The sequence below is a fragment of the Pocillopora damicornis genome, chromosome 13 (assembly GCF_964200805.1).
Source record: "Pocillopora damicornis chromosome 13, jaPocDami1.2, whole genome shotgun sequence".
NCBI lineage: Eukaryota > Metazoa > Cnidaria > Anthozoa > Scleractinia > Pocilloporidae > Pocillopora > Pocillopora damicornis.
Window position 1 is genome coordinate 13,813,042 of NC_142682.1, and position 14,304 is coordinate 13,827,345.

At 39.0% G+C, this 14,304-nt stretch overlaps 1 protein-coding gene across 1 annotated transcript; it reads right to left on the reverse strand.

Moving 5' to 3' along the window:
• Window positions 1-3,956: 3,956 nt before the first annotated feature.
• LOC113678454 (dual serine/threonine and tyrosine protein kinase) lies at window positions 3,957-14,245 on the reverse strand. Its single transcript, XM_027195334.2, has 5 exons — window positions 12,657-14,245; window positions 10,477-11,376; window positions 9,017-9,564; window positions 7,619-7,865; window positions 3,957-6,432 (listed from the first exon to the last, which is right to left on the reverse strand). Exons 1-5 carry the CDS (start codon window positions 13,290-13,292, stop codon window positions 5,968-5,970), a joined length of 2,796 nt encoding a protein of 931 aa, XP_027051135.2. The 5' UTR covers window positions 13,293-14,245; the 3' UTR covers window positions 3,957-5,967.
• Between the last annotated feature and the right edge of the window lie 59 nt (window positions 14,246-14,304).

Consider the following 14,304-nt stretch of genomic DNA (forward strand, 5'->3'; position numbering starts at 1 on the left):
AACAGCTTTTAACTTGTTCGACCTTACTGATTAAACTATGAAGATATAAAGATCTTTAGAGGCAAACTCCACGTGTGGATAAACCGAGATTTTTTTAACGCAAAATAAAGCACAATGGAACATCCAGCTCTGTGGTGTATGGGTCTTGACATTTCATTAGACAATATTGGAGTTGGTAATTTCAATGTCATAATTTGTTATCCATTATCGATGTAACTTAATACGGAACTAAAATTGGAGAGCGTAATTGGTTTGATGAGATACAATATTTTCAATACACGCTAAATATATGCTCATATGTACCAAGGACAACCTACACAAACTACGAACTACGCATTCAAGTACAACGCTTAGTTTATGACTAACCTTCGACCTCCATAATAACCTCGACCAAACGGCAGAAATTTAGAGGTACATACTGAATTGCGGAACTTAGGAAATTTTTGTGATTCATGGTAGACTTGTATTGCGTACGAAATGTTTGCAAGTTTCCCAGTTTAAATACAGCAACCAGTATATCGAGAGTGACAGCAGAGTGCCTCTCACTTAACTAAGCGTTTTCTAGAGTTAGACTGAACAGTTTGCCTCTAATTTTGGCAGTTAATGCGTTTTTCTGTGCGCAATATCTCACTCCAGTAAGGGGCTCCTTTACTTACTTTTCCGCCTGGCACCTTTCAGTCTGAGAAGCTACTTTAAAACTTAAACCTTACGTATAGCCTTCATGACTCTTGTGTAACGGTAACAGAAATGGTAGATAAAATCTTCCTGAGTACAACTTGTTGCCGTCTTAATACATACATCCGTGGTCACACTTGATGCTTTACTTCGGTCGTTTTCATAAATGTCGAGGACGCATTATCCGCACATAGACGGATAATGCTTACCCCATTTTGGCCGTCTAGCGTAAAGACGGGTAGAATATCAATAGGACCTAGGAGAAGTGGAATTTGTGAAATTGGGTACAGATTCGGTTTTCCAGTTTGATCATTTTTGGTGATCATTTTCCCATTTTCCGTTCATTAGTTTTAGCATCCAGGGCTGTTTTGTGTGTTTTTCAGATTTCTCAGGTCTCATAATAAAAACCTCACTCCTGAACAGTGCATAATCATGACCTTTAAATCACAACTTGCCAAATTACTTCAAATAAGAGTACAGGAACACATCATGTAACTTAATGAGACGAAAGCAAACTGGTATTCATGTGATTTCAGAAATGATCCAATCTAGGTTAGTTTTTTTCGCAGAATTTCTCACTACGTTAAAGGAAACTCTGCACACGCTGGTTCTCCAGACTTGGACTTTATACTTTCGGTTAACCTGACTTTATTCTTCACAATCCAACATTACACGTCCTGTTTTTCGACCTAACTCAATCGCATCTTTTTTGAGTTATAAAAATGCTATGTTTTATTAGCTACGGATACACACACCCAGATACGTAAGTCCGGAGTGGTGAGGTAATTTAAGCTAACTTGACAAAGTTCCAGTTTTGTATATTAAAGTTCACACGGCAACCAGGTGGACAATCAGACATAGTTTGAAGCTACACTGGTTTGCAGATTTAATGAATGTAACCGAAGAAGTTACAATTCATAGACCCAACGTTTCGACACTCCTGTCTAGTGCCTTCATCAGGGGTGATCTAAACGCTGCAACAAGAGGTCCTTTTATATGATCACTAATTAGCGGCCTTTTTTCTGACGAGATGTAAATAGGCGTCAGGAAGCAGACCGCCATCGTCACGATTTAAAGGAGCGTGGGCGGAGTTTTGTTTTACACATTCTTGAATGATTCGTGACCACTAACTTCCTGTTACATCGGCTTGCTCGACGATCATAGTGTTAATCTACGCTTGCGGTTTTACTAGCGACTATTTGATTAAATAAATCATTGTTTAATTTTTCGATCACACGATGCCGGTTAATACTTCCTTTGACATTCTACAAATCAGTGTTAGCGACAAGAAATAATAGCTTACATAATCAACTACTAAATATACCGAAACAGGAAAATTTTCTTATGAGCACGTGCAAACTTTTCACGACAGTTTTTATTTAAGAATAAATTAATAAACCACATTACACAAACAACACAGATGATGCCCCATGTCAAACCAGGATGTTCACTTTATCACAGACCAAAGCTCCATTCTAACTAGATGGTCGGATAGCTATAACACCCTCGCGTTTCCTCTCTCAGAGAAAACCCCTTACCCTCCACCTAACGTGATAGTTGCTTTTTAAGTCTAGTAATCTTTCAAGTTTAACTTTTACAACATAACGAGCGTAATCATTCTTCATTTTATCAACCTGAGCAAAGTGGATATACAAATATTTTGGTAATGTCGTTATCAAAAAAGGATCAAAACAAAACCATATTTGTTTCTCTATAGCCACGTAGCCACTTTCTCGACCGGGTTTTGTATTAGCCAGGTGTACAGTTCTCTATTTGTCAATTACAGTTTTCATTCGAATCATATCTCATTTGAATTTCTTTCCCTCTCTTTTTTTTTCCACGATTATTTCATAGACCTGGACTTGACCTGGCTGGAGTAGATGATTACAAAGCAAAACATCACAGCTCATAACACCCTGTGTAATACACTTGGCCACCCAATAGTTTTACCCGGGACTTATATGTCAAAATGTTTGGCTACTCGTACGTCACAATGTGGAAGATTTAACTCGATAGAGACCAAACAGCTTGCCTTTAATAAGTAAAGTCAAACATTAGCGAATATGTCGAAAGGAGCGAAAGCATCTCCTCTTCTTAATAAATAAATTGCGTGAACAATCTCTCACACTTTGAAGGAGAACAGTATCGATCGATCAGTAACAGGAGAACTTGCTCTCTTGCAATTGTCGATGTGCATTCAAATTTATCATCTAAAGGGAAAATGGCAACTGCAACGTCTAAAATCATTCGGCATTACGCTGATATGAGGTCTTCGTTGTATTACCTTTCAGCTGCTGTGCGTTAAAACTTATTTGGTTTCGCACTAGCAGTTTACAAATGGACAACTATGTTCAGTCAAACTAAGCTTTAGCAAAACCGAGAAACTTAAGTCCTAGTAAATAAAAATAACGAGGTACTTACGGCAATTCAGTGCTCTTCCGATGTACATTCATCTCAAGCGCATGTAATAACTCAGCGGAAGGTCCAAGTGTAACAATGCAGTAAGTCATCCGGTAATAGGTAAACAAGCCATCTGTTGTTTCTAAAGGCTTGGCCACTATGTCACGGTATTGTCTGAGGTATAAATCTTAGGACTGGACACTTGGACTGGAGAAAGGGACGGTTCAAGAAAATTAAATAAATGAATCAGTGTGAGAGCGAGCCTCGGCATCAGTGACAAGAGATCTGAAAAAGGTTATCCTTTAAGTGCCGTCATGGTCCTTAAACTAGCCGTGTCATAATCGTATGGATTCTGAGCTATCATTAGTTTGGCAATAACTGAGGCACATGTATCAGCACTTGCCGCAACATCCAGTTATGCGGATTTACCCAAAAGTTCACCGAAGGATGTATTAGTAAACTATCCAAGCGATTGGCCAGCTGGCCTGTATAACGTGAATGAAATTGAAGTCCGTGTCTTCTTAATCAAGATTTCTCTGCATTTCAAATAGAGCTCACATCACAATTTGTCAAGAAGACATAACCCCAATTAAGAGGTCCCGGCAACCAGCTCTTTCTATTGAAAATCACTGATCCGATTTGTCTAAAAAATTTCATTATTTGATGACCTGTGGGGCGTACATCAACGTAACGATTTTGTCCACCAATGGCTAACAGAAACCTTTTGAAACTCAGTTTTTTGCCTGATACACGAAGTCTTGTTTGTCTGTGTGTTTGTTTCTTGTTTGTAAGCCTTGTTTTGTTGTTGTTTTGTTTGGTTTTTCAGCTTATTCTCAAGCATTTTCTTCGCGAGCGAAAAGTAAGGCAAGACAATAAAAAGGTAGCCAAAAAAATAATTTAATTATCAACATTATTTACATACCGTAGTAATTAATCCCTTACCATAGCCTTAATAACAAGTTACAAGTTCACTTAACTCGTTTTTACGGGTTACACAAGCACCATCTTGCAAACGTTATTACAGTTTAACCCCTTAACACCCTAACTTTGATACTTATATTCTGCACACTGTTCTCTTTACACTTCCTCCGACAAGGAGAATTTGTTTGACGATCAGAAGCTTCCTAGATTGTTGATCATTTCCTTTATTCTCATGACCTTTACATTTGATTCAAGGATGATACTGTAAGGAGAAATAAGAAAACCATTCTATGTCATATTTCGTTTTCTTCTTCTTCTTCATTTTTTAACTGTAAATTTGTTGCTTTAGTAAACTGACCAGCCATCACCAACAATGTTTCTAAATGTTTGGATTTCTCGTACTAATGACTAAAGAATCACACAAGAGCAGACACGCGACAAAGATTCTCAAGAGTAACGATAAAAGAAAGTAACAGTCAAAGCAATCCTTGACTTTCTTTTGAATGATATTTAGTAAGAACGATGGAGACGCTGTTTTTCTTTTCTTTTTTTTTTCCTTTTTGGCCTTATTTTTGGTCTCACATCTTAACATTTTTCAATCAATTTTTCGTGTTCCCTTTTAATTCCATCCATCATTCATCTATTAATGCGTTTAATAATTTTAATAGTTTTCTATTGTCAATTTCACATTCGATCAGTTGGTAATTCATTAACTATGTTCCTCTTAGAGATATTAACCCTGACAAAGTACTAAACGCATTTACAAAATATAGACATCTAATGGGCGTTTATTTCGAACGACTATATGTATATTCAAAGAGTTTCCAAATAAAAAAATAAATCATTCAAAAAGGTTCAAATCTGTCTGTCTGACTAATAAAAAAAAAAAAACAAAAGGAAATTTAACAATGAAAGATGGGACGATGGGTAGCTCCCATCTCGGTGTACTTCTATAACTCGCTAACGAATTTTGACTTATGCCTACCTACGGTCTTCAACACACTAAAATGTATGACCCTTTCACTCCCAAGATGATCCATATGTCAATTTTCTACAATGTCTGCCATTTACTTCCGATAACTTGAGCAATAAGAATTTGGTGTTACATCAAAGGATATCATCCCTTTATTGATCTCTCTCTTTCTTCTCACCACCCATTCGCTTGATAAACGAACGAATGTTGTAAGAAGAAATTCCTACTTCGTCATTCATGGGAGTAAAAGGGATAACAATGATAAAACTGTTTTCTTTTTTCTTTTTTTTTCTTTTTTTCTTTGTTTTCTCGCGCACGTACAACGAAGATAAGAACGCTTTTGGATCGAATGTTAGAAACAAACCATACACTCACAACGGCCACCAAAAAGGAACCTACAAGAGCTTCAAAAAAAAAAACATACAAACAAACAAAAAAAAAAAAAAAACAAAGCACATCCATTCGACAAAAAATGCGGAAATGTCTTGATTGGTTTTAGCTTTTACATGTAATAATAATGCTGCACACCGAAGCCTTGTTTGTCTGCCGGGGTCGATCCATCTTTGGGCGGTGCAATCCCGAAAAAAAAAAATTTTTAAGAAGATACTCAATTGGAAACTGTTCTGAAAACAATTTGCGCTGGCATTAATGTCTACAAGCTAGCGCTAGGGTTTTTGTTGTTTGACAGGGGTCAATAAATAGGATTGTACCTAGAACGAGCATTCCCCCTCTTAATTTCAACACAGCAGACTCATTACTGAAGTAATAGCCTCTCCACGAGTCACCTGAACCCCTTACCGACACAATGTCTTTCCAAATACCCACAGTGAAACGGATGCATGGAATGAGAAATTATTTTTTAACTAAGCGGATGTTACACTGGCAAATGAGACGCTTTGCATGGGAAACACTCAATGCTACCTCTAACTGAATTGCTCCGATAAACAATCTCCAGTCGATTATCATGTACATGTTAGTTTTCTCTCGAGTCTGGCGAATCAAAGAAGTACCTCTAGTTCTTTGAAAGGTCGACTCTCTTTTCTCTGATGCCTCACCGTGCCACTGCGCCGGCTTTCTACTCGTCTGATGATATCAATAAGCCTCGGTTGAATGTTTCCGAGAAGCGGTCGTCCGCTAGGGTCTCCGTTCCAGCATGCCTCCATTAATTCCCAACATTGGTCTTCAAAATTCGCCAACCGCTCAGGTCGAACGCCACGCCGAACGGCCGACCACAGGTGATCTTTGCTAGCGCATTGCTCAAATGCCAAGGGAAGGCGGACTGTGCCTGCGCAGATATACCAGAAAAGGACACCAAAGGCGTACACGTCTACGCTGTTGTCATAGCGACCAGAAAACAGTTCTGGCGCCATGTGAATGGGTGTCCCTACGATGGATCCAGACATCATTGCCTCTGGTTTACAAAACCCAAGGTCTGTTATTTTGCCACGGTTCTTCGAGTCCAACTGCAAGCAAGAATAGGACAAATAAGTTGTGTAAAAGTTGGGAAATTCGATCGGAAAATTTCGATCGGAAAATTGCAGCTTGGTTTTTCTGATGAGAGAAATCACAGGTCAGGAAAAAAAAAAACTATACGTAAATGTATCATCGGCACCTAGCCCAACTCATTAAGAAATGTTTCGTGTGCAGCTTGCAACCATCGACTTACGGGGTAAGGTTACGAATCCGATCCTACATAAGCGTTAAAGTCGCATGAGGTAATAGCCGCCGAGTGCAACTACAGCTTTTCGAGTGCTTAGCAAACCTCACAAATGCCTTCATAACTCGATGGTTGCACGCTGCACGTTAACCATTTCTTTTCAAACACTGAGACTTTCGTTTCTGTGTTAATATATTTATCATATAACTCACATGTTCAGATTTGCTTCACGAAAGCATCTAAATGGCTTTCCACGCCGGAAAAAAATTTACAAAGAAACGCTTCTGCGGAAGTTTGAAAGGTTGATACAGACCAGTTTGTTTGTTTGTTTGTTTTTTCCCTTAGTCTTTCCCGAGTGTCTTTGTTCAACCAGCTGACTACGTTCCTGCTTGCTTAAGTTCGCAAATCTCGAACTCTTGGCTGAAGGCCCGTCCAAAGGAATTATCTTTCTTAACTCCAGAAACATTACACGAGCAAAAAAATATTCAGAAGAAAGGAATTAACTTTAAAAAAAAGGTAACATCGACGAGCAAAGTTGCCGCGATAAAACAAAAGCGTTTTCCTACTCCTTTCCTAACGACACTTGATGTCTTACGGTACCTCACCCCTCACATAGGTAAAAATGGGTGCCAGGGGACCGTTCGATGAATTGGCATCCCGCCCATGAGAGGTGAGAGGAAGCAACGATACCCCTATTGGCTTCACGCTACTCAAACCTCGAAAAGCCTCGGTAGGATGGACTTGCCCGCAAATTACTGATCCTGCAAGTTACGGTGGATTAAACTCGACTACACAACGATTCTGGCCTGATGATGGCACTACTATCCAAAATCTACAAGCATAAAAATGGCACCCCAACTGGCTTGAAAGCCATAGAATGGCGAAAAGTACCACGAGCTAGCGCGTTTGAAGTGGGATTTTAAGAATTGGGTGATTTTGTGAAAGATCAATAGGGTCCACTGTCCTTTTCAGTCAAGGTTCAATTTACATACCAACACATTTTTAAGTTTGATGTCTCTATGCACCAGTCCCTGACTGTGCAGAAAACGGATACCTTCCACCACATCAAGTGCTACAAGCAGCCTGCTTTTGTACTGGAGTCCACTCTTGATGCCCTGATAGAGATCCCGCTGAAGCCTGTCCATAACCAACAAAACAGCAGGGGAACTACCTCCTCCATAACTGTAATCAATCACTGACCCTATGATGGACACAAGGCGGTTGTGTTTTGGAATAGATCTGGTAAAAAAAAATAATAAAAGTGAAAACTAAAGAAATTCCCACAAAAACCGTAAATGAACCTAAATAACTGTGGCAGGAACAAAAACCCACTGCGAGAGTCACGATCAAAACTTGTCAAATTAAAAGTCTCTTCGTGAAGTAGGATACACAAAAGACACATACCCTTTCACCCCCCAAGAGTGACCAAAATCGAATTTCTCCTTACAATATGACCACAGAATCAAATATTAAGGTAACAAAAATATATGAAATGATTAGTAACTAAAGAAGCTCTTGACTGTTGAACAAATTCTCCTCGTCAGCACCATACAAAAATGTCTAGATAACAGTATAATATCACCACTGAATCAAACTTTAAGGTCAAACAAATAAATAAAATAATCAACAGCTAAAGAAGCTCTTGACCTTTGAACAAAATAAATTCTCCTTGTCAACACCATACCACATGTATAGAGACCAGTATAATATTACTACTGACTATCAACAACTAAAGAACCTCTAGACTGTTGAAAAAAATTCTCCTTGTCAGCACCATATGAAACATATAGAAAACAGCATAGAGGAACGTGCATACTGATATCAGGGTGAAAAAAGTTAACAAGCTACTGGTTCCACAGCACTTAAAAACCTATACTTGATTGGTGAGGTTGTAAAGGTGCTTCTGGGTGTGTGGCTGATATTGACATTATAAATCAGGAAACAAAGTGTAATGTAGGGCCCAGTTGTTCAAAGGCCAATTAGCACTAGCCCAGGGTCAAATTTTAATACAGATTTCTTTATTCCTTTGTTCAAAAGCCCTTTTGGGACAATTTTCTCTATTCTTTTTAAAGTATCCAATAATCATATTTAAGAATTTCAGATTTCACACTAATCCTGAGTTATGGTAACCAAACTTTGAATAACCCAGCCCAGAAGAAGAGGAAACCTTCTTTTCCCCAATCTCATCAAGTCGAAGGTTAAAAATACTGTGGATCGTCATTAAATTTTCAAATTGGACACTAATAGAAGGTTACTATTTGTTGAACAAGTAGAGGAGAAAGTACATGCAGGAAAGCAATCCATATACATTTAACCTAATGTTTCTCTTCCCAAAAGACTGTTGTCAAAAACACTACATTAGGCTTGTACATCCTATACTAAACACTTACCTTGTGTAGAAAAATTCCAGAGCCAAGTCATTCCAGTGTTTATCATCAGGAGGGACAACGGATTTGATGGCACATGGTGAACGACCAGCATAGCGTTCACATGAATACACAACACCATACTGTCCCCTTCCAACCTCTCGACCCATCTGAGGCATTCCATACACCACCACATCTCTCAGAGAGGTGCTTTCCAGAGCCAGTCTGGCAATCTTGGGAGCATGGCATTTCCGCAGACGTAGACGCCTCTCCTCAGTTTTCTCTAGTCTCCCACAGTGATGCGCTTCAAGTATTCTCAAGGATGTTGCAAATGCCTCGTGAGACTTTTGAAGTCGCAACCTAAATTGGGAGCAAATGTGTCTGGCCAGTCGTGTTTCACTCAAGCTGGTGAGCATGTCTTGAGCAATTTTCCTCTTCCAGATACCATCTACCTTTGGTGGAGCTTGACCAGGGAAAGTTTGAAGTGCTTGTTTCATCTTTTCCCACAAAAGCCGAGCTAGAGAGGAACTTGCTCTCACTGTTACCTCAATTTGGTATGCAGAGTTTAGCACCTATCAAAAAAGGGAGCAAAATGTATAACCTCAGATATAGTGTGGAATAATGGTACTTTCAAGGTGATTGCATTATTAAAGCACACAGCCATCGTCATCCTCAGAAACTGTAACCACAACAACTGATACAGGGTGAACTTTTCACCCTTTCACTCCCAAGATCTTATTAGCAACTCTCCTTACTGTCTGCCATACAATTATTTTGATGTTAGTTCGGAGAAGTAGATATTTGATCAACTAACAATCCCCTGATTAATATTTTTTCTATCATTCTCATTACCTGGCAGTTTGATATTGTACACTAGATATTGTCAGGAAAAATTCTGTCTTGGTCATTAATAGGAGTTAGAAGGTCAGTTAGTTAATTCTGATAAGCATCTGCACGGTCATTGCATTGAAACATGCAAGGAGAGCATTTGGTTGCATTCTACATGTAGATGCACAGCACCAGCATTTCATGTTTCAATCCCTCTCACAGATACTTTAATTCATGATTAATTGAGAAATGCTGGGTCAAACCTTTAATGAAAGTATCTGTACAGCAAACAAGTGACAAGACTTGTGCAATACCGAACCTTGAGGCTTTTTAGTCATGAAATATAGCACAGGAAAATTTAGCTAGGCAGCCAAAAGACAGAATTAGCCATTCCATTGGGCAGAAACATGTAACAGTTACATAAAACCTTTTGAGCCCGTAGAGGGACCAGCATCTAATTTCCCCTTTCAGTGATATTGCTGGATTATTCCATAAAATCACGAGGATAAAGGAAATGATCACTAACTTGAAAGGCTTTGACTGTTAAGCCAGTTGAACTCCTTGTTAGTACCAAAGGAAACATATACAGGAGAGTGTTGAAAAATATGTAAACTGACGTCAGGGTGTAAAGGGTTAACAGCATACTATGAACTTACATGTCTTAGGGATGACGTAGCAGATTCTCCGTTTTCGTAAACCCCATCCCTGTCTATCTTCTCCAGGCACTCAATGCATCGCTTCAAAGTTCCCACAAAATTTTCTTGGAGGTATTTGACAGAACTAATCAATCCTTCCGCCACAGAGTTGTTGATTCTTGCTAGGACCAGCTCTTGAATAACAGTAACACAGTACTGCAAATCCTTTGGGTTTGAAAGCTCACCATTAGGCAGCACTTTTACCCCTTCAAAGGTCCGATGCTCAACTTCATCCAAGATTTCTGGCGACAGTGAGGTGATAGTGTTGTGTATGAGGTCTTTGATTTCCTCTTGCTTGCGGCTTGCGCTTTCCATCAGAGCATTAAATAGATCTTCCTCCTTCTCTCTGGCATAGTCCAGCCTACGCGGTGTGACCACCATATCCCGGGCCATGTCAAAGGCTGAAGTGATGAACATACCAAGCACTCTCACATGAGCCTCATTCAGTACAGTTGCAGCTGAAACAACATTATATTTAAGGACTTGCCGCACAAACAGCAGAAAACAAGGGAAAAGTTTGAAGTCCTCGATGAGATTCGACTTTGGTCGAATGGCTGTCAACATTGAATTGTTTGTTGACTGCTCATTTGCCTGCAGTTTAGTTTCTTCATTCTCCAGTGATAAGTACCCTAGTTCACATAGCTGCTCAAAGATCTTTGTCTTCCCAGGTATTGATCCAGTTTTGATATTGGGGTCTTGGTTGACATCTGCCTGTCTCTGCTCCATTGTCTCAATGACGTAATTGCGGCCTGACTCAGTCATAGAATCAGTCAGCTCAGCAGAAGCATTCCTGTTGCACTTTACAAAGAACACAGCCATATCTGGTGCCATTGCCTTCACTTGACGGAGTTCTGTCTTATCCTTTAAGTAAAAGAGAAACCACATGATAAATTCTACCTTCTTTATCATCAACATCTGAAAAACTGCTTGATGGATGAAAATAAGGAGAAACGCACTCTAAAGGGTAAAAGGAAAGCAGAGACAGAGCAAGTGAGAAAAAAATACAATTGCAAAGGCCAATTTTAGTGAGTTCAACTGATATATGAATAAATACATATGCATAGCTGAACACAAATTCTAAAATACCTGTAATTAAACACCTCTGATATTACTATTTTAATCACATGAACTACCACAGGTCCCAAGCTGATTGCAGCATAGAATGTATTTCAAAATACACCAGTGTGTACTGTATACGTGAATTCTTTTCCAAAACGAGTTACAATAAGACTTCTTAGATTACAAATTTGTTATTGACAGTACTAAATAGTACATTGTCTGCATATCATGTACAATCAGCCTTGCACAACATGCCCTCATTATATTTTGCCTTAGGCAATCTAGTTACTTCAACAAACACCATTTTTTGGGGGTGTATTGGTAAATTCAAAGATTCTCTATAGAGCATATCTAGAGAGATTCCCTAACAGATGGAAAAACTTAAACTTTTAAAAATGTTCCACTTGTGGTACAAGTTCACTTCCTTGTGTGTTGAAAAGATATCAGGTTTTAGAACAGGGACTGTGCAATCTTGAACAAACAGCTGGGAAGATATGATGTAAGATAGGAAAGATGGCAAATTTATTTCAAAGCACGTGAACCAGAAATTTCCCTTAATAAAAATTACTACCATTAAATAAACATTATTTCTACAGCACGTACCAAGAAAGTAAAACAAAACTGCACCCTAATAAAATACCACTAATTCCATTCAAAGCAAACGCACAACATAATTTACACCAATTCTTATCTCAAAGCCAGTTTTTTGGGTAAAAGTTTTCCTTCATAGGAGAAGCAAAAAGGTGATTATTTTTAAGTGATCAAAACTTGTTATGATCGGTGATAATGAAAGACAATAGAGTTAAAAGGCACATATATCTCACGTTGTAGTGGTCTCTAATATTAAGAGTAGCCCCATAGATTACCACGTTCGAATGTTTAGGGTGAAAACAAAACTTAAATGTATATTTATCTTGAGCTTCCTTTGCCTCTACAAGTGTATTTCTAACAACATCCCCTACTGAAAGAGTGAAAGAAATTAGAATATTACTGTAAGCAGCTTTTTCGGATCGCATCTTCGCGCGCGTGAACTAAATGTGGATAATTACAGGCATGATTACCACAATAAAATTCTAACCTACCTTCTCTGTCAAAACATCAAATTCTATCGCGTAAAGAACAATTGGAAGCACATCCTCGCAACAGGCCCGGAATATGTTGTCGATGTCGCCCTCGTGATTACTGGGGGAACACACTAACTCTGCTCCGGCTTTCAATAAGGGATGCGTTAACGAAACTTCAGCAACAGCAGTCGCCAAGGCTGGATCGTGTCTTTGTACTTCAGTCAATTCGAGATCAGCTCTTGGAACACATTCCCACGAGCCTTCATAGGCGTTAAGGTTCGCTGCTAATTCAAAACTGTCCGGTAGAACTAGACTGACGTTTGAGATGTTCCCGTACTTTAATCGAATCATTCGCCATGATGTGCGACTGTCTAACTCCCCAACCACGGGAAGAACGGGTTCCCCAAGCAACTCGTTGATCACGCAGACTTTGGCGAAGCATGTTTGTCCTATTACAATGATAGTGGGAGGTTTCTCACAAACCGCTAAGGACTGATAGTCGCTTTCTGGAAGATATGCAGATAAGACGTCTTGACTGAATTGTCCCGAGTCTTGAATTTCCTGAAAGTATCGGTTCGTATCTCGTTTTATCTGCTTTAGTAGCCTTGAATGCTCTTGGAACTTGCTTATTTCGTAGGGAAGATTCGCAGCCATAGCAAAGAAAAACAAGAGTGCTGGCGAATTAATCAGTCACTGATCTTCTCTAAGTCCAAACGCATCCTTATTTTTCTCGCCTTACGCAATTTTGGTGTACATGTATGTAGTTCGCTACAAAGATCGCGAACATTCGACCGCAACCAATAAAATACTACCGCAGCCATATATGGTTGTAAACGTCACGAGGATTGCGTGAAACGTGACTAGACCTCGTCTAGACACGCACCAAAGAATTAATAAGATAATCACCAAATATCTAAATAGATTAATGAATTAAATGAAATTTTTCTAGACAGGCAAGTGTAACTCAAATTATTAGCTAAAATTCTTCAGAAATTGCTGTCAGAAACAACCAAAATCAACAACATGCGTAACGAAATGAAAGGAATCTCTTGGGATATGTAGTTGTCAAGAATGTTGTTTATTAACCATCACACCTTTACCCCGGACACATGTTGGCGGCGTGTGGCGTACATTTTAATCATTTATTTATTTATTTTTGAAATCCTCAGAGTGCATTTTTGATTGAATGTATTGCGAAGAGTGTCCTGGTAAGAAAGACCATGTATGACAGACCATGTAAGAGAAGTGATGGACGATGTACAGTTACGCAACAATACGACGCAATTCTCTTGGGGGAAAAAAAAAAGTACTTTTCCCGTGACTAAGAGATTTAAAGCTGTTCGGTAAGTCCTCGGAATAGGTATACCGGAATAGGTGCGGTTACGTAACAATACGATGCAATTCTCTGGAAAAATAAAAAAAATAAAAAAGTACTTTTCCAATGACCAAGAGATTTAAAGCTGTTCGGTAAATCCTCGGAATAGGTGTTGGCGATCACGCAACGCATTCTGAAACGCTTCACCCAGTTTGGTGTGTGTCACAAGCAACCCGCGTGCTTTGTTTATTTTCAAGGAGACTTTCAGTACTACAAAAAATTTGTCAGACTTCGAATGAGCCGAGCGCGAGAAAATCATGAGATGTTTTTGCGTGGAAAAGTCCTATTTGA

What these genes read in the sequence shown, in the direction of transcription:
- LOC113678454 (XM_027195334.2), bottom strand. Translation starts at nt 13,292, where the DNA reads ATGGCTGCGAATCTTCCCTACGAAATAAGCAAGTTCCAAGAGCATTCA. An exon ending in CTGGAATTTTTCTACACAAG is followed by an intron (nt 7,866 to 9,016) that starts GTAAGTGTTTAG and finishes TTTTTTTACCAG; the next exon opens with ATCTATTCCAAAACACAACC. An exon ending in TCAAACTTAAAAATGTGTTG is followed by an intron (nt 6,433 to 7,618) that starts GTATGTAAATTG and finishes TCTTGCTTGCAG; the next exon opens with TTGGACTCGAAGAACCGTGG.